Here is a 21,641-nt window from a genome sequence, read left to right as displayed (position 1 = left end):
TTAGCAAGACATTCTTTGGAAAGGGGAGATGCTTAAAGGCAGTAACCACACTTTATGTTTTGACTCGCTAATATTCTCTCTCTCTCTATAAGTAGTATGAAATTAACTTAAAATGGTATAACTTTCATACAAATGGAAATTTCAGTATGGTTTATGAGAAAGGCAATATTTAGATGTGACTTTAGAGAGAAAACATTCACATTTCTATCTCTTCAATCAATCAAGACTGCAACAGTGGAGATTCCCTAATTCTGAAATAATATCTGGAATCTCAAAACAAGAAGCCTTGAAACGAAGATCTCGGCGATTTACAGTGGTTAGCACTCTGCATTGTGAAATACAGATCAACTCAGCCCCTAGTTTACCACTTTACCTGTTGTACTTTTCTCTCCCCTCCAGCTGGTTAATTTTGGAGACCGTTAATGAACACAAATGACTTAAAATCAACAGGCTATACTCCAGGTAACAATCTGACTAACCTATGACATCAGGTCCACTATGTCAGGTCAGTGTTTCCTGTAATATAGACAAGATATGGTCTGACTTCTAGAATTCCCCCACCTCCCCAAAAAAGAAAGAAAAGTCAAAGGGAGACAAACAATATTTGTGGGACAACTGCTACATGCTCACTCTATTTACTGCCCCACCCCCCACTACACCTTGAAGTGTATAACTTGATTCATTTTCACAAACTGGATGTGTGAGACCAATATCCAGGTGAAGATACGAGGTTATTTCTGAAAATACCAGAATATTTCCCGCACTCATAAGCCACCACATGCCCCCTTCCAGTTACTATACCTCGATACCCAACAGTACCCATGATCCTGATTTCTAACTACAGATTTTTTCCCTATTTTTGTCCATAAGTGGATCCATACAATATGTACACTTTGTGAGTGGCTTAATTTTACATTATACTTGTGAGGTTGATCCATATTGTTATAAGTGGTTTCTATCCTACTTATCCTTCCAAGTAGAATTTCCTTGTCTATTTTATAGGTGAGGAATTGAGGCTTAAAGATTTTAAGCAACTTGGCAAAGCCAAATAGCTGGTCAGTGGCTGAGTCAGGAACTCAAACCTAGATTCCCGTCTATTCTCCTTCAGACATGAGATGTTCCAGTTGTCTTCCTCAGCCCCTACATCAGCATATGTAAACCTCCAGAATGTATTATTGCCTTAATTACGACTTGGAGACAGGGTCTGTTTAAAGGACAGCAGAAACAATGCATCTTCTGCCTTAAATAAGGCTCACTGCAAATAGTAAGGCTTTATTTTGGATAACTGGATGCATCTAGAATTAGGATCTCCTTTGACAAGGAGAAAGGTTTGGCAATAGATAGGTCCAGCTGCAAAAGTCAGCCTTGGTAGTTAACTCTCAAGTATTTTGTAAAATAGAGAACAGTTTATAACTTCTTACCGGAATAATTCTCCATGCTCGTTCTATCTCTTAATATATCTGTATCTATGTATATGAGGTCTGTAAAATGATACAAAAAGTATGAAAACCCTTCAGAATATTAAAATCCCACCTTCCTCTCAGAAGCTCCAGGGCCAATGTGTCTGCTCGGAGGGGCAGCTTGAGCCCCCGACCTCTTCTGATGTTTCTGATGCAGATTCCACACCAGTCCGCAGAGAGGGCCAGCCTGGCACAGTGTGGGCAGCTGCTCTCCACCTCGCATGGCCTGAGTCTTTGCTCAACTCCACTCCCGCGACCCTGCAGCCTCAAAGGATTCCTGAGGTCCAAACTGCAGCCTGCTTCAGGCTTCCCAGGCATCTGGGTCCTTTGTCTGTTCTGATCTTTATCTTGGCGTCCAGGAGACTTGCCATTGTCTCTTTCCGGCCTCGTTTTCCTGAAGATGTTCAGATGGGGCATAGTGGCAGGGAAGGCCAGAGGAAGAGACTTACAGTGGTCTCCTCAGGGCCCTGATATGAGTCCCACTCCCAACCTCTTGCTTCTTGATCTTGAGATTGTCTTTGGGTAAGTTTTAACTTCATTATTTTAAAAAGACAAGCGTAGTGAGGGCAACCGTGTTTAAATGATAATACACTGAGGTCAAAATAGAATAAAATATTGCCTCCTCCTGAAACACACCGGGTCCTGGCCCTGCTGCTTGCCACCTACTATGACTTTCATCCTAAGAGAATGGCAGCAGCTGGATTCTCCCATTCTTAGCTTTTAGCAGCCCTGGCCCTATGCATAGAAGTTTCCATCAAACAGCAACCATTGCCCAGTTTGCTGCAGTGGTCCTTAATCTGAACCGTGCACAGAAATGAAGAACTGTTCAAAATGCAGATTATTGGATCCCCTCCACCCCCTCACCACAGATTCTGATGCAGTAAGTGGTGGCTGGAGCCCAGGAACTTCATTTTAATGAGCACTCAGATGACTCTGTTGCAGATAATGTATCAAGTCACTGAGAAATGCTGTGGCAAATGAATTCACTTCAACCAGATGTGGGTTCATATCGGGGCTCCACCAGGATCTGGCACAGGTCACTTCCCTCCCTGGGCCTCAGGCCCCTCATCTGTACCCAGAGGGGGCCTGGACCTCTGACTCCCACACAGAGATTCGAGCGTCCATGACTGTTTGGTTCCCAGTGAGACACAGGGGTCGGGTGGCAGACAGACAGGAGAGTGCAAATGTGTCACAGCAGCAACCCGCCTCACTGGCCAGCTGCCTGGGCAGCTTCTCTGGAGACTGTCGCCTGTCCTACCAGCTAGCTGCTCATGACTTTTGGCAGCTGGTAGAGAAGCAGTCACGCTATGCTCCTTGGCAATGTCCTCCAACACATTTTGTCTCTCTTCAGTGCCATCCTCCCATCCCAATGTTTAAATTTTTTTTTATTATACTTTAAGTTCTGGGATGTGTGCAGAACGTGCAGGTTTGTTACATAGGTATACATGTGCCATGGTGGTTTGCTGCACCCATCAACCTGTCAATTAGGTTATAAGCCCTGGATGCATCGGGTATTTCTCCTAATGCTATGCCTCCCCTTGCCCCCACCCCCCAACAGGCCCTGGTGTGTTCTCCCTCCCTGTGTCCATGTGTTCTCATTGTTCAACTCCCACTTATGAGCAAGAACATGCAGTGTTTGGTTTTCTGTTCCTGTGTTACTGTGCTGAGAATGATGGTTTCCAGCTTCATCCATGTCCCTGCAAAGGACATGAACTCATTCTTTTTTATGGCTGCATAGTATTCCATGGTGTATACGTGCCACATTTTCTTTATCCAGTCTATCATTGATAGGCATTTGGGTTGGTCCCAAGTCTGCTATTGTGAATAGTGCTGCAATAAGCATACATGGTGCATGTGTCTTTATGGTAGAATGATTTATAATTCTTTGATTTATAATGATTTATAATTCTACCCAATAATGGGATTGCTGAGTCAAATGGTATTTCTGGTTCTAGATCCTTGAGGAATCACACTATCTTCCACAATGGTTGAACTAATTTACACTCCCAAGTGTAAAAGCGTTCCCATTTTCCACATCCTCTCCAGCATCTGTTGTTTCCTGACTTTTTAATGATCGCTACTCAAACTGGCATGAGATGATATCTCATTGTGGTTTTGATTTGCATTTCTCTAATGACCGGTGATGATGAGTTTTTCATATGCTTCTTGGCTACATGAATGTGTTCTTTTGAGAATTGTCTGTTCATATCCTTTACCCGCTTTTTGATGGGGTTATTTTTTTTTTGTAAATTTTTTAAATAAACTTTTTATTTTGGAATAATTTTAAATTTACGTAAAAGTTGCAAAGATACTACAGACAAGTCAATTCCCTAAATGTTAACATCTTACAATACATTTGTCAAAACTAAGAAACCAACATTGATACATTCCGTTGAACTAAATTCCAGACATTTAGATTTCCCCAGTTTTTTCACTAATTTCCTTTTTCTGTTCGGGGTCCAATCCTGGAGACCACAGGGCATTTTGTTATCAAGTCTCCTTAGTCTCTTTTAGTCTGTGGCTCTTTCTGAGTTCTTTCTTGACCCCCATGACCTTGACAGTCTTGAGTGGTAGCGGCCAGATATTGTGAAGAATGTCATTCGGTCTGGTTTGTCTGCTGTTTGTCCTCATGGTTAGACTGGGGTTATGGGTTTTGGTGAAGAATACCACAGAGGTGAAATGCCCTCATCACATATCAATGTGCTGTCAACATGACTTATCACTGGTGACGTTAACCTTGAGCACTTAGATAAGTAGTGCTTTCACCAGGTTTCTCCACTTTGAATTGTTTCTTTTTAAAATGAGTTCCAAGGGAATAAAGCTTTGGCCTTTGCCACTAAGAGTTACCTGGATAAACTGGAAGAGGCAGGGGTGGGTAACTAAAGGTGGCTTTGTCACTCTGTCACCCCCTTCTTGAGTAGGATACAGTGGTTTGGAATCATCCCTAACCTTGCTGGGTTCTGCACCCCTCATTCCAGATGAAGTGGGGTCTGCTAACGTTGGTATGGGTGTGTGAATCACCAGGAGGGCTGTTTAAGAAATAGCTGCTGATTGGGTGGGCTTGCCACAGAGCCCAGGCCGCTGTAGTTTTAATGAGCTCCTGGTTGACTCCCATGTACATCAGCCTTTGAGAACCACTGAGCTAGAGCTCAGATTTTTCTTGCAACTGAAAATATCCACGCAAGTTTCATTCTGGTATTTATATCTGCCGGCAGGTGGAACCAGAGGCCTATGACATTAAATCCACTGAAGAAAACTAGGACAAATTCCAGTCAACAAAGCATTCCGCATTGTAAGCAGAATTAGGGTTATTTTGAAACAGATGGGCGCTACAGAGGCTGCTGCACTGAATATTATGGAGTTGTTTATTGTCTAGATGGCCTGAAACCCAGGAATTATTTGCCAGCATCTAGCAGTTTCTATGTCATATCAGAATTCTTCCAGAGCAGAGGAGACTGACAAGGCACTGGGAGAGATATAGATACAGATACGGATATGAATGCAGATAGTTTAACTATTTCTAATTCTGAATTTCCTCCTGCTATTGTGCATGCTGCCTTGTGTTAGTGAGTGCTTTGCAGGAATGATCCGGAGCCTCCTTAATATGCTAACTCCAAATCAGAGGAGATCAACAGACACAATCTATGGTAATAAGACAATCAATCCTGGATGCAGTAATACTCAAAATGATCTATGTTAGGCCTAACCAGGTGGTACTGGTTACTGGCTCACATTTTCACTCAAACCACCCCCACAACTTGTACTTGTCCCCAGTCCTCCTCTTTGCTTCTGCCCCTCCTCCTCAGCCCCCACCCCAATCCCAGGAGAGCATCAGAAGGGCGGCAGTGAGATAAAAGGCCCATCTAGCTCCCATTCTGACTGTGCCTGATGCCTGGTTCAGAGTGCACACTGCTGTCTGAGGACACTCAGAACTTGGTTTGACTTGGGGGTTTTCTGCTCTAGCACTGAGTGAATGTACAAGACCAGGGCTTATGAAGTGAGTATTCCATGAGTTCTAGGAATCTGCAAAAGTCTCCAGCACCAGTGGTTCCTTTCAGGAGAATATTTCTAATTCCTTAGCCTATGCCCCCAGGGAGTTAGCTGTTGCTGTTCTGCCTGGTATGCCTAGGCTCAGAGAGGTCACAAAGGCTGTCATGGACTCAATGTTTGTGTTCCCTCAAAATTCATACTTTGAAGTCCTAACCCTCAATGTGATGGTATGTGGAGGTGGGGCCTTTGGGAGGTAATTAGGTTTCCATGAGACAGGAGGGTGGAGCCCCCGTGGTGGTATTGGTACCCTTATCAGGGAATGAAGAGGCCAGAGCTTGCAATCTCTGCCATGTGAGGTCACAGTGAGAAGGCGGCCATCTATAATCCAGGAAGAGGGACCCCACTAGAACCTGATCATATTAGTACCTGGACCTTCTAGCCTCCAGAACTGTGAGAAATAAATTTTTGTGGTTTAAGCCACCCAGTCCATGGCGGTATTTTGTTAAGGTGGCCTAAACTCACTAAGACAGCATCTTTGAACTTGGCAGCTTGGCAACTGGTAGTTCAGCAGGTGCCGGCTGTCACAGCTGCTGGGCAGGCCCCCAGTGATCAGAGGGGTGAACAGATGTGCTTTCTGGTGGAGAAGAAAGCACATCTTTCTTGGGACCCTGTCCTAAGTGGTGGCTTCATAATTGCCTGGGACAGCAGCTCCCTTCCCCCAAGGGACACAATGCCAGCTGCATGGCTCACCCTCCTACACGAGCAGGGGCAGTTCCTCCATTCACAAATGACAAGGTCCCCCACACCACTGCATTTTGCCCAGGCGCTCAAATCTCCTGTTCAAATAAAGGTACAAAGAAGCATTTTTGATAACATTTAGACCTGTTTTGTTTTTTTCTCACTCCTTTCCACTTGAGTTTCAAACCACAGAGACGGCCCAATTTCCAGTCCTTCAAACCAAGGGTCAAGGGAATGTTTTCATTGACTTTTGAAATCAAAGACCATTTGAAATTAGCCAACATTTCCCTCAGAAACCTCAATCTTCTTAAAACACTCTTTAACCTTTGTACATGAAAAAAAGTACAAGTAAACATCGTTCCAAGCATTCAAGGAATAAGGAAAAAAAAAAAAAAAAAGACAAGCCAGTGGGAAAAGAACTTTGAAAAGGGACAAAAAGTTGGCAACTTCTGCTGAGAACAACCATTCCCGAGTGGTCAAGTTTAGGTCACACTGGACAACTATGGCAGATAACCATGTGTCTAGTAAAACAAGGCTGTTGGGCCTGGGAAAAGAAGTGGATTGAGGTGGCTGGCCCCCAGGGTGGGTGGCCTGACTGACTAGCAGCAAGTAAAGTGAACCACATAAGTGGCCCCAGGTCCCACACCTACCCAATACTTCCATGCCACCTTCCCGCAGAAAACACAGCATTCTTCGAAGGGCTAAAGACTAGATGCTGGATCTAGAACAGTGATTCTCAAACCCACGTCGGGGAGCTTGGTGAGAGGCAGATTCTAGGGTTCTAATGGGAGATTCCAGATCAATGTCTGTTGGGGGACCCAGAAATGTGCATTTTTTAACATGCACCTCAAGTGAGCTGGATGTCCACATGCCCCACTTTGAGAAACTTTGATCACAGGAATGCCATACTGTGTTCTGTGGTTATGTTTGTCTTTGATCATTTGCACTAGCATGGCATTTGGTTTTGTATAAGTAGGTTTTTGGTGACATTTACTATGAGCCAAAGACTATGGTAGTTTCCTAGGTTATGCTATGCTCAACCTTGGATGACGTAGATTTTAAAAGATACCAATGCAACCCAGCTATCTTGAAAAACACAACAAATACAATTGTTAGTTAAAATTCTATTAGTGATGACATTAGAGTAGAAGAAACTGGCCCAACGTAGCTCCCCCAGTCCTAGGAACAAAGGAATTCACCTCTGGATCCCTGGTGCCTGGTACATAGTGGGTGCATCATAAATGCTTGAGGAATGAATGAAAGAACAAGCTAACACACCATTAGGGCAAATTTCCATTTCTGGCCTCAGCCACTAAATAGCTCTCAAATCCTGAGACACAAATAGTGAGGAACAGGTGAGTGGGGACTATAAGCCCATAGACTTTGGAACACAATTCAGTCGATTTGTTTTCTCTATGAAATTTACAAGATTTGCCTGGGCTCTGGGGTTCTGGACACATCAAAGAACATTCAGCAGCTAGAAACAGGCTGAGATATGAGATGTATTGCATCTATTTATGCTGAATGCTGTGTTAAATGTTTTAAAAGTTCAAATTATCTTTACCTTTCAAATACGATAAGCCTGACTGTACATAACTACAGGTCCAGAAATACCAATATCAATGCATAATTACAAAAACAATCCCTGACCTAGGAAATTGTCCCTGAGATTTGTGGTCTAGGAGAACACAGTGGTCCAAAGCCCTTATTAAAGCTGACAGCCACCTGGCATCCATCTTTTGCAGGTGGAACTAGAGGAAGACAAACTGCTCTGAGAAAAACCTGCAATTAGAGTGAGTCATGGCTGGTATCAAAGGTATCCAAATCATCAGGGGCAGGGCTGAGGGAATCACTGGGAACCTCCCAGCCCAACCCTACCACATGTGAGGCCTGTGGCTAGATGTGTGCTTGCTGGGCCAGAAAAGAAAAGAGGGCGGGGGGAAGTTGAAAATATGTGAAAAAGGAACAATATACTCATCAAAAGTATGATAGCCATGAATTTTGAGAGGTAGCAGCTTGTAGTTTAGGAAACCAGGGTGGGCTTCTCCACAAAGGTCTAGATAACTTGGACCATGAGGGCGATGCGACCTTTATCCGTTTGGAGTGGATAAGCTCCACGAGATACGTGGCAGTGAGAAGCCATCTGGAGAAAGGCACAAACAAGCAGGAGCTTTGCTCTCTGGACCCCAGAGCTGAGAAATTCTTATGTGGGTCAGAGTTAGCCTAGAATTGTGATGGCTGGGAAGCCAGTTTCTGTGATGTGAAAAACTGAGAAGTATGACGGTCATTTTAAAACCATGCTTATTTCTGTATTTGATGGCATTTAACCCTGAGTCTAATTAACCACTTTTTGTGTGTTCTTTTAGGTCTGATTGACTCATTATCCCTCTCTCAAATCCTAATCTTGTGCCCCATTAGAGACTGTGTGTGTGTGCGCCCGCGCATGTGCATGAGTGCATGGATTTGTGTCTGCATGTGTTTGCATGAGTGTGTGCTTATGTGTGTGTGCTAATAACTGATAGAGGCAGGGGGCAATTCTGTGACTGAAACCTAACATCTCTCTCTGTTTTTTTTTTTTTTGAAGTTCAATAAGCTTATTTATTTATTTATTTATTATTATACTTTAAGTTCTAGGGTACATGTGCACAACGTGTGGTCTCGTTACATAGGTATACATGTGCCATGCTGGCCCGCTGCACCCATCAACTCATTGTTTACATTAGGTATTTCTCCCAATGCCATCCCTCCCCACACCCCCCACCCCATGACAGGCCTGGTGTATGATGTTCCCCACCCTGTGTCCAAGTGTTCTCACTGTTCAATTCCCACCTATGAATAAGAACATGTGGTGTTTGGTTTTCTGTCCCTGTGATAGTTTGCTAAGAATGATGGAAACCTAACATCTCTTACAAACAAGCCCATCCAGTCTCAGGAAGGCCAAGGAGTGTCTCAGACTGGTTTTACATCCTTGAAATGGCCTGCCTCAGTCTCAAACTGAACATAATTAAACTCGGGAATTATTTTACAATAGTCTCTGCTACAGAGAGATATTCAATAACAACAAAAAATGAGTTATTTTACATATCTATTAATAGACATTATTAATAAATTCTAGTAAAATAAAACTTATTTTATGAACAGAAAAAGAAAACCCCAGAATGAAAATTTTAAAATTTCAATCCCAAGTTAGGAACCTAGAATTAGGCTCATCTTGGATAACTGAAGATTTAGATATGGGAAGAGGAATATGTTGCTCTCTGAACTTCATTGGAAGTATCTAAATATGTGCTTTGGCCAGATAAAAAGCTAGCAGAGAAAGGACTATATGGTTTTAAGACAGGAGTCCTAAAGATTTAATCAAATGTGCACAGTAGACTGTGTATGAGATGCATCCAGGATGACATCATAAAAATCATGCATTTCCAGAACACGAGGGCTGTCTTCAGGATGGTAGATCTGACTTGCTCATGTCAGAGATGGGAAATGGAAGTCCAGAGAAGGTAAATGGTTTTGCTAAGAGCTAAGAGGCACAGAACCACATCCCAAATCTCCTGTTTTCTCTTCCAAGCATTTCATTCTGCTTAAAACCTCACTTACCAAATCTGGAGTGGACATCGATGTCTTACAAAGCTGAGCTTCTGCTACCTGGTTCTGGTGGGGAACGAGAGTAGGGCACAGGTTCTGAACCAGAAAGAGCTGAGGTTGAATACTGGCTTTGCCTCTTATTTTGTGCCCTAGGAGGAGTTACTTTACTCACTGATCCTCAATTTTCTTATCTGTAAAATCTAGCTTATGGGTGTGTTCTGAGGACCAAATGAATTAAAGGATGTGAGCACCTGGGTCTAAGCAATGAAAGGTAAGTGGTGCCGACTGTTACGTTAATGACCCCGTTTCTAGGCTATCCTTCTCAAAAATGCCCCCACGATCCCTCCGGTTAGTCACACAAGCCCAGACCCTATAGTCTTCCTTGACACCTTCCTCTTCCACTCATCCTGCCCCCAAATTCAATCCGTCGAAACTTGTCATTTTAACCTGAACATTCCCAAATTTGTCCATTCTTCTCTATCTGCCCTGTCACCAGCTCTGTTTGAGTCACCTATATCATGGGCCTAGACCAGTGCCTGAACTGCTGTGATGGCTAATATAGGCGTGAACTAGACTGGCTTAAGGGATGCCTAGATGGCTGGTGAAGCAGTGCTCCTGGGTGTTTCTGAAAGTTGCCAGAGGAGACTGACTGACATTCAAGTCAGGAGACTGGGAGAGGAAGACGCGCCCCAATGTGGGTGGGCACATCCAGTGGACAGCCAGTGTGGCTAGAACAGGGCAGACGGTAGAGGGTACGTAGCCTGCTGAGTCTTCTTGCTTTTCCTCTCTCCCCCTGTGTGGGATGCTTGCTTCCTCTCCTCCTGCCTTTGAATATGGTGGGCCAGCCAAGTAAAAAGGGCTCCCAGAGAATCTCCAACTGACCTGTGCAATGGGAAGATGGGGTGGGGCCTTGGGAAGTTCGAGCCATTTGCAGGGGGAGGAGCCTGGCCCCTCCTGTTCCTGGGTGGTGACCTGGGATTCAGTTGGTGAGATGGGGGCCTGTTAACAGGAACCGCTCTTGCTTTGCTGAGTGTTTTCCTTTTCTCACCCAATAAATTCTGCTTTTCTCACCTTTCTGTGTCCACGAGCCTTATCTTTCCTGGTTGTGTGACAAGAACCCAGTTTTTAGCTGAACTGAGGAGGAAGTCCTACAACAATGAGACTGCAGTTTCTTCAGCCTTTGGACACTGGGACTTTCAGCAGTGGCCTCCTGGGCGCTCTTGGGCCTTGGGCCTCAGACTGAGGGCTGCGCTGCAGGTTTCCTTGGTTTTGAGGCTTTTGGACTGGGACTGAGCCACACGAATGGCTTCTCTCTTTCCCCAGCCTGCAGATGGCCTATCATAGGACTTTGCTTGTAATCACTTAGCTGATTCTCCACAATAAACTCCGTTTTACACATACCTGTATCCTATGGGTTCTGTTCCTCTGAAGAACTCTAACACAACCCTAAACCATTTCCCCACACTTGCTCCTGTCTTCCTACCAGCCGTTCTTCACACAGTAGCCGGGAGAGCTTTTCAAAAACAAACATCTCATCCACTTTACTCTTGGCTTTTATTTTACAGCAAAAATAAAGAATCTTACTCTGCCCAGTAAGTGCAGGGCGTGGCCACGAGCTGCCTCTCCAGCTCCCTTGGGTCCCACTCTCCCCTCACCTCCACTTGCCCCACCCCGCTTCTCCTTGCTTCATGTCCTCCGGCTCTTGGCTCAAACACAACTTCTCCAGGAAAGTGACTGTGTCCTCTGATCACCCCCAATGAGGGTTCTTTGCCTGAAGCTCTCATAGGATCCCCTCTCTTCAAAGCACGTGATGCCATGGTTAGTGATTATCGCGAATCTAATCATTTTGACAGTGTGCATTCTCACTGGGTAGTGAGCTCCATGGGGGCAAGGACAGTGAGGGATTGTGTCCACATTCTATCCTTGGGGATGAATAAATAAATTAACAAATGCAGGAATGGAAGGAGGTGTTGAGTGCTAAGTACTGCCTTCATTATACAGATGTAAAGACTGAGGCTTGAGGTCTCATGCCAGAAAATGGTATGGTCCATATGTCCAGGGGTCAGACGCAAGCCCCGTGCTCTTCGTATACCACCAGTTTGCTTTGGACACCACCACACACATCTTTCCCTGTACCATCCAACCTTTCTTTACCCCAACTAGTGGCTTAGCAAAAAATTAGAGATTTTTAATGGGGGACTAGCAGGCTATAGGAAGGGTTGTAATTGGTACATGGAGAAAAAAGAGAGTGCAAATTGAATATTTGAATTAAAGAAAAAAGATGACCATGAAAAGGCACAAAGTGCGTTGCTGTTTAGACCAAGTGTAACAGTGTTCTAGAATTATTTCTATGGATCTGAAGACAGATTAAGGGCAAGTGACTTGGCAAAAGGCCTAGACCTGTTTTCAGATAATTATCTCAGAGTAGAAAAAAATAAGGGCAGTACAAGCTCCAGTGAGGACACTACACCAACATGATGGATCTAAATGGAACACACTTCTATGAGTCATTTATAGCTTTAAATACTATAGAGAAAAGAATGCATAAAACATGTCCAAACAGCCTCTTTTTGATGTGGTGAACTCTTTTAAAACCGCATTGTTCAAACTTATGTTAAAATGCAAACTCCCCCTGTTTACAATGGTACTATTGGAGGAACTCAATATAAAAGTACAACTGTTACATTTCAAAGACAAGACTTACAACCTTAGAACAACAGGGCAATTCCCAGTGTGAACTTATGAGCTGCTAAACCTCAAAAGATTTCTTCAATTAGCAATGAAGACTCTTGACATATTTGCAGCCTAATATAGGGGCTGCTCTTTATATAATTTGGGGTGTATCAGAACTTTTCCTTACTTTTATTTACCTCGGATGACAACTATTATGCTTCTCCCTGTGCAGCGTTGGATCCTGCTAATTACGCTACAGGGCCAGGATGGTGTTTCACAGTTCACCATCGCTCCTGGGGCAGGCTACAAATTATACATAATGCACTGCATTGTAATTGCTGCATTGTGAACTTCGCTCGCCTTTCCAACACAAAATACCAACATCTAAGTTGTTTTATTATAAAAAACCATAAGGGATTCTTTTGGATTATAAACATCTGAAGACATAACATTCTCATGAATTCCAGCCGGCTATTTTGGACACTCAGTGGGGCAGACAAGGCTGAAAAGCAAAGCAAATACACTTCATATTCGTGTTTACAGAAAAAAAGGAGGCGGCAGTCATGAAGGCAAGACTGTGTTAAATGCAAAACTAAAGGGAGGGGGAGCTTGCTGAAGGGGAGACACAAACTGAACTGGGAAACCAGAGATGTCAGACGTCCAGTGATGCTCCTTGACTTCTCTGGGCCTCAAGTTCCTCATTTCCAAAACAAAGGCATAGAAACAAATGACCACAAAGATCCCTTTTTACATGAAGACAGGCACTCAGGAGAGCAGTGGCTTGTTTCTGAGTCCCATTTGTGGGGCTAGCCTTATCCCAGCCTGAAGGGTAAACCAGGAACCCGAGTCTTGTGCCAGATAAGAGGCCTCTGCCATCTACCCTGTTTGTTTGGGGTCTCTAAGAAAAAGATGATGGCTCTTTCAATGGGAAGAGGGGATCAAAATAAATGAAGCCTCAGTTTTATATATAAAATGCTGCCAAGTGGGGAAAAATACCAGAGCAGGATGGTAGTCACTGAAATTTATCACTGCCCTTGTGCCCCAGGGCCAAGAGGCCTCACTCCAGACACCTACCCGATAGGCCCAAGTCATAGTACCTTGTGCCTACAGCACTTACAAGCCATACCCAGGCCCCCGGTAACGTAGTCCTAATCCTCCCTTCTCTCCTCCTCTCAAAGTAAGACAATAGCCTGATGTGTCAAGTTAGACTGGGGTCTCTTCTCTTCCTCTAGACAAGCTTAAGGTAGCGGCAGCACTGCACAGAACTGTGGGTGTTCTTCATCAGTGTACGGTGGTGAGTCTCCTACACAGTGAAGATGGGATGGTCAAAGAAGAGGAAAAGGCAGGGACAGGTTTTGAGGTAAGGAGGTGTGGGTAAAGCTCACACATTTTGATAATTTACAATAAATTGTTACTATATTGGGATACTGGGATACTGCTCCTTTGATGTTGCTGCATGTCAAAGCAGCTGAACCAGACGTCTCGACTTGGACTTGGGAAGTCATTGACTAGGCATCCTCATTTCTCTTTGTCTAGTGGTGTCTCCAGGGGGGTGGGCATATCCAAGATCTAGTACGACCAGAGGACATGGACAAGGTGACAGAGGACTTAAGTGACAATGGACAACAGCTCCACACCTGGACTGCCCCAGAAGCCCTGCTTGGCTGCTAAGTTCGGGTTGGCCTTGAGGGAAGAGCAGGCTGTGCTCTCACACCTTGCAAGTGTCCCTGGTACCCAAAACTTGGGGCTTTGCACCTCTGCTCCAATCCATACTGCACATAGTCTCCAAACCAAACAGTCAGGACTTGTGACCAGACAGGCCCTGCTATGCTAATGGAAGCAGGAGACCTATTTTCAACTGGAACCATGAGTGTGACTGTCCTCTAGATCTAGATACAGAACACAACACCCTGGGGCCACTTATATTACTCCTGCAGCCAAATGCACTCAATCAGATCCCTCAGAGGGACAAGGTAACCTTGCTTGCTATCTATTGGCGACAATGAAATCTTGCTTTTGTGTATTATCTCTTTTCAAATATTTCCTAAATAATACGTAGTTCCTAAGCATCATCATAACTTTTAATATGTCAGTACACAAGGCAATACTTAAGGAGTTTATGTATAGATCATTGTCGAAAATTCCAAGCCTAACAGATTTTAAAGAGTTCCTTCTTCATGTAGAAATAAATGCATTTCCCTGCATTGGACAATAGTTTGACACCATCTTTAAATCCAAGCAGATTCCCCTGTTCTGTACCAAACTCCCCCTTTCATTAGGAGGACTGACAAGGTTTTCTATCATCTGAATAGGACTGCTTCTGGGTGGCCCCAGCAGGGAAATGAGAAAGAATGAGGAAAATCAAGAAGTTGCTCCCTCTAGGAGCCGGGCCCTCCCTCACCCCATTGCCATTCTGAGGAAAGCAAACTGTCATTGAGTTCGGACCTCCCTCACCTCCAACTTTATCGAGGTCTAACTGACAAATAAAATTGTATAAGTTTAAGGTATACAACATGATGATTTTATAGATGTATTTATAGGTGTGTGTGTGTGTGTCTGTGTGTGTGTGTAGTGAAATGAGTACCACAATCAAGTTAGTTACCTCAGGGGCATCGATTCCACGTTTTCTACATGGTCTTGTTATGAAGAGTTTCTCTTTATTCTCATTTATCATTCTGGGGCACCATATTAAATCTTGGGAGGCCCTAGGAGAGCTCAGATCTGAAAGATTTTATGTTAGAAATGGAACTGCCAACTAAATGGAAGAAGGAGCTGGTGGTTTTAAAAACATAATTTTCTTGCTACCCACTTCCCAGTTCTCTCCACATACCAAGGAATTACTGCTGCAGGTTCACGTGTGGCCATCAGAGCAGTGGAACTAGGTCTCGTCTGTGCCACAGGAGCGCAGCCTGGAAGGGATACATGGCCTGAGAATGGTAATGGGGGCACCAAGATCTCCAGGATGTGCCTGAGCCATGCACTGGCGAGGTACCTGAAAAGAGTGATCTCCAATTATACAATGACACCATGAGCACTGTACGGTTCACGACTCTCAGACTGCAGTGGGTATCCACCCTGCTCTTGGGTATGGGACACTAAAGAGGATCCTGGTGCCTGGAAATCTATGCAAATCACTTCCATTTATTTTACAGCCAAACCAGAAGAATCTAATAACTAGATGTCTCTTTTGTACATCCTTGTTCAATGAAAAAGTGACTCTAAGGAAGTTAATACCTTGACACTCAGGACTCAAAAGGGCAACAGCCATACAATACTCTGGGCTCAAGTCCCTCTTCAGCAGAACCTCCCCACATTCTATGCACAGGGCAGAGAAGACTCAGAATGCTAATTATTTCCTTGAAGTGTTACACCAAGTGCTATGTAAAAAGGAATCGCAGGTGAGACAAATGCTGGCCATCTGTCAAGGCCTGTGAAACTGGGTAAGGAGGCAAGCATGTGGAAAGGTGGTGAGGGGCTCTGGGCCTCTTCCCCACAAAACCCTCAAGCTCATTGCAGAGAGGCAGCCACTCTGCAACCAAAGAGCCCAAGTGAACGAAAAGGAGACTCTCGGGGTGGGCAGCTAGGAGGAGGAACAGGCAGAATTATCATTCTAACACAGAGTAGCCTTATTCATGGGCTCTGGAGTTGCTCTAACACTCACAGGAATGCTGCAAGAAAGATATGATCTACTTCACTTCTGCTAGTGAAGGAGGCAGGTCAAGGCCCCTCTCATCTGGTTTTCACTTGCTCAGACAGTAACAATGATAACGAAATGCTTGCTGCTTCCAAGAATGAACATTTCCGTCTGTTTACTCTTGATCTAACTTACCTTTGTCTCTGGAAGAAAACAATTGAAACATAAAATGTTAGAGAGGTCCTTGCTGAAGGGGACTAGGCAGGAAAGAGAGTGAATATTACATCTAGGAATCATTTTATGAACTACTCCTAAGGCACAGAGCTTTGCTCTTGATCAGTAAGCACCAGTCTTAGAATGGGGGCACTTGGGTAAATGGCAAAGCAAATGAGGAAGGAGAGTGGAAAGGGGAATAGTCAAACACCCACTTCCCAACTTTCTCAGACAATGAGGCCAGACATGTCCCCCAGGTACCCATTTTGTGGTCACCAGCATCTCTAGCACAGGAAAATGTCTTACACAATTTTTTTGAGTAATTATTTCCTGGACTTGATGCCAGGCAATTCTCATTCTTTCTCTGGGGAGGATATACTTTGGGATTCCTGCTACAAATTGAATGGTTTGGATGAGTTTAGAAGAAGATCATTTAAGGACAATCAACACTATAGAGTTTTGTGTACACACACACACACACACACACACAAACTGCAAAAAGGAAATACTGAAAGTGAACAAGAACTCCGAGGCTGAAGTCCAGGGAGGAACTTTTGTGAGGAAGGATGGCAGCCAGAGGGCACAACCCAAACTCAGGTAGGGGTCTGAATCTCTACTCTGAAATCCAGGCCTATCAATAGATTAAAACGTAAACATAGAAAATCATATAGCAATGGGGGGAACTTGAAGGTTTGCATGCTTAATTTTTTTTTTTTTTTTGCTACAGGCTTCCTTCCTTTCTTTAACTTTAGTTGATAAATGGAGGGATTTGGTCTTCTGAATACACACGGTAACTTGTGAACCTACCTATAACCCAACCAAAAACTGACAAAAACCAAAACATTTCAAACAGACTTCATGAAAGGCACCCTCGAAGAGCAAGAGCCTGGCCAAGCGTGAGCAGAGAGTCCCTGGACTCAAGAGATACGTCTGTGCTGCTCACTGTCAGGTCACTATCACAGGTGTCCAGTCATCATTTGCTGAATGACTGACTCAAAAATTCCATAGATGAAGGGCAAGTTCCACCATTTCCACCTCCTGCCTTGACCCAGAAACTGAGCCCACGAAGCAGCACTGCAGGGTTTTGAATGTGGCCCACGTCTGCCCTGGTGCCATCTAGTGACCCTGGGAGTCCAGATGAACTGGGTGGAGCAGCCTTCCCAGGCCCACTCACAGGGGCAGACCCCTTTTTCCAGGCAGCATAGCAGGGCTGAGAAAGAAGATGATGGCTTTGCTCTTTAGGTAATCCCCATCTCTCTCTTCCCTCCTCTCATTTAGCACCTTTGTGTTTCTTTCTCAAGAAGTGGGCTTTTTCCATCAATGATTGACTGGATAAAGAAAATGTGGCACATACACACAATGGAATACTATGCAGCCATAGAAAAGAATGAGATCGAGAAGGGGCGGAGCAAGATGGCCGAATAGGAACAGCTCCAGTCTCCAACTCCCAGCGCGAATGACACAGAAGACCAGTGATTTCTGCATTTTCAACTGAGGTACTGGGGTCATCTCACTGGGGAGTGCCGGACGATCGGTGCTGGTCAGCTGCTGCAGCCTGACCAGCGAGAGCTGAAGCAGGGCGAGGCATCGCCTCACCTGGGAAGCGCAAGGGGGAAGGGAATCCCTTTTCCTAGCCAGGGGAACTGAGACACACAACACCTGGAAAATCGGGTAACTCCCACCCCAATACTGCGCTTAAAGCAAATGGGCACACCAGGAGATTATATCCCACACCTGGCCGGGAGGGTCCCATGCCCAGGGAGCCTCCCTCACTGCTAGCACAGCAGTCTGCGATCTAACCGCAAGGCAGCAGCAAGGCTGGGGGAGGGGCGCCCGCCATTGCTGAGGCTTAAGTAGGTAAACAAAGCCTCTGGGAAGCTCCAACTGGGTGGAGCTCACAGCAGCTCAAGGAAACCTGCCTGTCTCGGTAGACTCCACCTCTGGGGACAGGGCACAGCTAAACAACAACAACAACAACAAAGCAGCAGCAGAAACCTCTGCAGACGCAAACGACTCTGTCTGACAGCTTTGAAGAGAGCAGTGGATCTCCCAACATGGAGGTTGAGATCTGAGAACGGACAGACTGCCTGCTCAAGTGGGTCCCTGACCCCTGAGTAGCCTAACTGGGAGACATCCCCCACTAGGAGCAGTCTGACACCCCACACCTCACAGGGTGGAGTACACCCCTGAGAGGAAGCCTCCAAAGTAAGAATCAGACAGGTACACTCGCTGTTCAGCAATATTCTATCTTCTGCAGCCTCTGCTGCTGATACCCAGGCAAACAGGGTCTGGTGTGGACCTCAAGCAATCTCCAACAGACCTACAGCTGAGGGTCCTGACTGTTAGAAGGAAAACTATCAAACAGGAAGGACACCTACACCAAAACCCCATCAGTACGTCACCATCATCAAAGACCAGAGGCAGATAAAACCACAAAGATGGGGAAAAAGCAGGGCAGAATAGCTGGAAATTCAAAAAATAAGAGCGCATCTCCCCCTGCAAAGGAGCACAGCTCATCGCCAGCAACAGATCAAAGCTGGATGGAGAATGACTTTGACGAGATGAGAGAAGAAGGCTTCAGTCCATCAAACTTCTCAGAGCTAAAGGAGGAATTACGTACCCAGCGCAAAGAAACTAAAAATCTTGAAAAAAGAGTGGAAGAATTGATAGCTAGAGTAATTAATGCAGAGAAGGTCATAAACGAAATGACAGAGATGAAAACCATGACACGAGAAATATGTGACAAATGCACAAGCTTCAGTAACTCGATCAACTGGAAGAAAGAGTATCAGCGATTGAGGATCAAATGAATGAAATGAAGCGAGAAGAGAAACCAAAAGAAAAAAGAAGAAAAAGAAATGAACAAAGCCTGCAAGAAGTATGGGATTATGTAAAAAGACCAAATCTACGTCTGATTGGGGTGCCTGAAAGTGAGGGGGAAAATGGAACCAAGTTGGAAAATACTCTTCAGGATATCATCCAGGACAACTTCCCCAACCTAGTAGGACAGGCCAACATTCAAATCCAGGAAATACAGAGAACACCACAAAGATACTCCTCGAGAAGAGCAACTCCAAGACACATAATTGCCAGATTCACCAAAGTTGAAATGAAGGAAAAAATCTTAAGGGCAGCCAGAGAGAAAGGTCGGGTTACCCACAAAGGGAAGCCCATCAGACTAACAGCAGATCTCTTGGCAGAAACTCTACAAGCCAGAAGAGAGTGGGGGCCAATATTCAACATTCTTAAAGAAAAGAATTTTAAACCCAGAATTTCATATCCAGCCAAACTAAATTTCATAAGTGAAGGAGAAATAAAATCCTTTACAGATAAGCAAATGCTTAGAGATATTGTCTCCACCAGGCCTGCCTTACAAGAGACCCTGAAGGAAGCACTCAACATGGAAAGGAACAACCGGTACCAGCCATTGCAAAAACATGCCAAAATGTAAAGACCATCGAGGCTAGGAAGAAACTGCATCAACTAACGAGCAAAATAACCAGTTAATATCATAATGGCAGGATCAAGTTCACACATAACAATATTAACCTTAAATGTAAATGGACTAAATGCTCCAATGAAAAGACACAGACTGGCAAACTGGATAAAGAGTCAAGACCCATCGGTCTGCTGTATTCAGGAGACCCATCTCACAGGCAGAGACATACATAGGCTCAAAATAAAGGGATGGAGGAAGATCTACCAAGCAAATGGAGAACAAAAAAAAGCAGGGGTTGCAAATACTAGTCTCTGATAAAACAGACTTTAAACCATCAAAGATCAAAAGAGACAAAGAAGGCCATTACATAATGGTCAAGGGATCAATTCAACAGGAAGAGCTAACTATCCTAAATATATATGCACCCAATACAGGAGCACCCAGATTCATAAAGCAAGTCCTTAGAGACTTACAAAGAGACTTAGACTCCCATACAATAATAATGGGAGACTTCAACACTCCACTGTCAACATTAGACAGATCAACGAGACAGAAAGTTAACAAGGATATCCAGGAATTGAACTCATCTCTGCAGCAAGCAGACCTAATAGACATCTGTAGAACTCTCCACCCCAAATCAACAGAATATACATTCTTCTCAGCACCACATCGCACTTATTCCAAAATTGACCACATAATTGGAAGTAAAGCACTCCTCAGCAAATGTACAAGAACAGAAATTATAACAAACTGTCTCTCAGACCACAGTGCAATCAAACTTGAACTCAGGACTAAGAAACTCAATCAAAACCACTCAACTACATGGAAAGTGAACAACCTGCTCCTGAATGACTACTGGGTACATAACGAAATGAAGGCAGAAATAAAGATGTTCTTTGAAACCAATGAGAACAAAGATACAACATACCAGAATCTCTGGGACACATTTAAAGCAGTGTGTAGAGGGAAATTTATAGCACTAAATGCCCACAAGAGAAAGCAGGAAAGATCAAAAATTGACACTCTAACATCGCAATTAAAAGAACTAGAGAAGCAAGAGCAAACACATTCCAAAGCTAGCAGAAGGCAAGAAATAACTAAGATCAGAGCAGAACTGAAGGAGATAGAGACACAAAAAACCCTCCAAAAAATCAATGAATCCAGGAGTTGGTTTTTTGAAAAGATCAACAAAATTGACAGACCACTAGCAAGACTAATAAAGAAGAAAAGAGAGAAGAATCAAATCGACGCAATTAAAAATGATAAAGGGGATATCACCACCGACCCCACAGAAATACAAACTACCATCAGAGAATACTATAAACACCTCTACGCAAATAAACTGGAAAACCTAGAAGAAATGGATAATTTCCTGGACACTTACACTCTTCCAAGACTAAACCAGGAAGAAGTTGAATCCCTGAATAGACCAATAGTAGGCTCTGAAATTGAGGCAATAATTAATAGCCTACCAACCAAAAAAAGTCCAGGACCAGATGGATTCACAGCTGAATTCTACCAGAGGTATAAGGAGGAGTTGGTACCATTCCTTCTGAAACTATTCCAATCAATAGAAAAAGAGGGAATCCTCCCTAACTCATTTTATGAGGCCAACATCATCCTGATACCAAAGCCTGGCAGAGACACAACAAAAAAAGAGAATTTTAGACCAATATCCCTGATGAACATCGATGCAAAAATCCTCAATAAAATACTGGCAAACCGGATTCAACAACACATCAAAAAGCTTATCCACCATGATCAAGTGGGCTTCATCCCTGGGATGCAAGGCTGGTTCAACATTCGCAAATCAATAAACATAATCCAGCATATAAACAGAACCAAAGACAAGAACCACATGATTATCTCAATAGATGCAGAAAAGGCTTTTGACAAAATTCAACAGCCC

At 44.1% G+C, this 21,641-nt stretch overlaps 1 protein-coding gene across 3 annotated transcripts in view; it reads right to left on the bottom strand.

The window, feature by feature from the left end:
- The window catches only part of RHBDD1 (rhomboid domain containing 1), a 165,278-nt gene that overhangs the window by 7,045 nt on the left and 136,592 nt on the right, over window positions 1-21,641 (bottom strand). The window contains exon 7 of one of the 3 annotated variants that reach the window (XM_017947031.3): window positions 15,277-15,438. The exons of the other annotated variants lie outside the window; for them this stretch is intronic. Coding sequence (XP_017802520.1) covers window positions 15,311-15,438 — 128 coding nt within the window. The 3' untranslated portion in view covers window positions 15,277-15,310. Of the gene's footprint in view, window positions 1-15,276; window positions 15,439-21,641 lie in introns of those variants that run through there. 3 annotated transcript variants of the gene reach the window in all.

This window comes from Papio anubis, chromosome 10 (assembly GCF_008728515.1).
Source record: "Papio anubis isolate 15944 chromosome 10, Panubis1.0, whole genome shotgun sequence".
NCBI lineage: Eukaryota > Metazoa > Chordata > Mammalia > Primates > Cercopithecidae > Papio > Papio anubis.
This window is presented reverse-complemented; position numbering and strand designations above follow the sequence as displayed.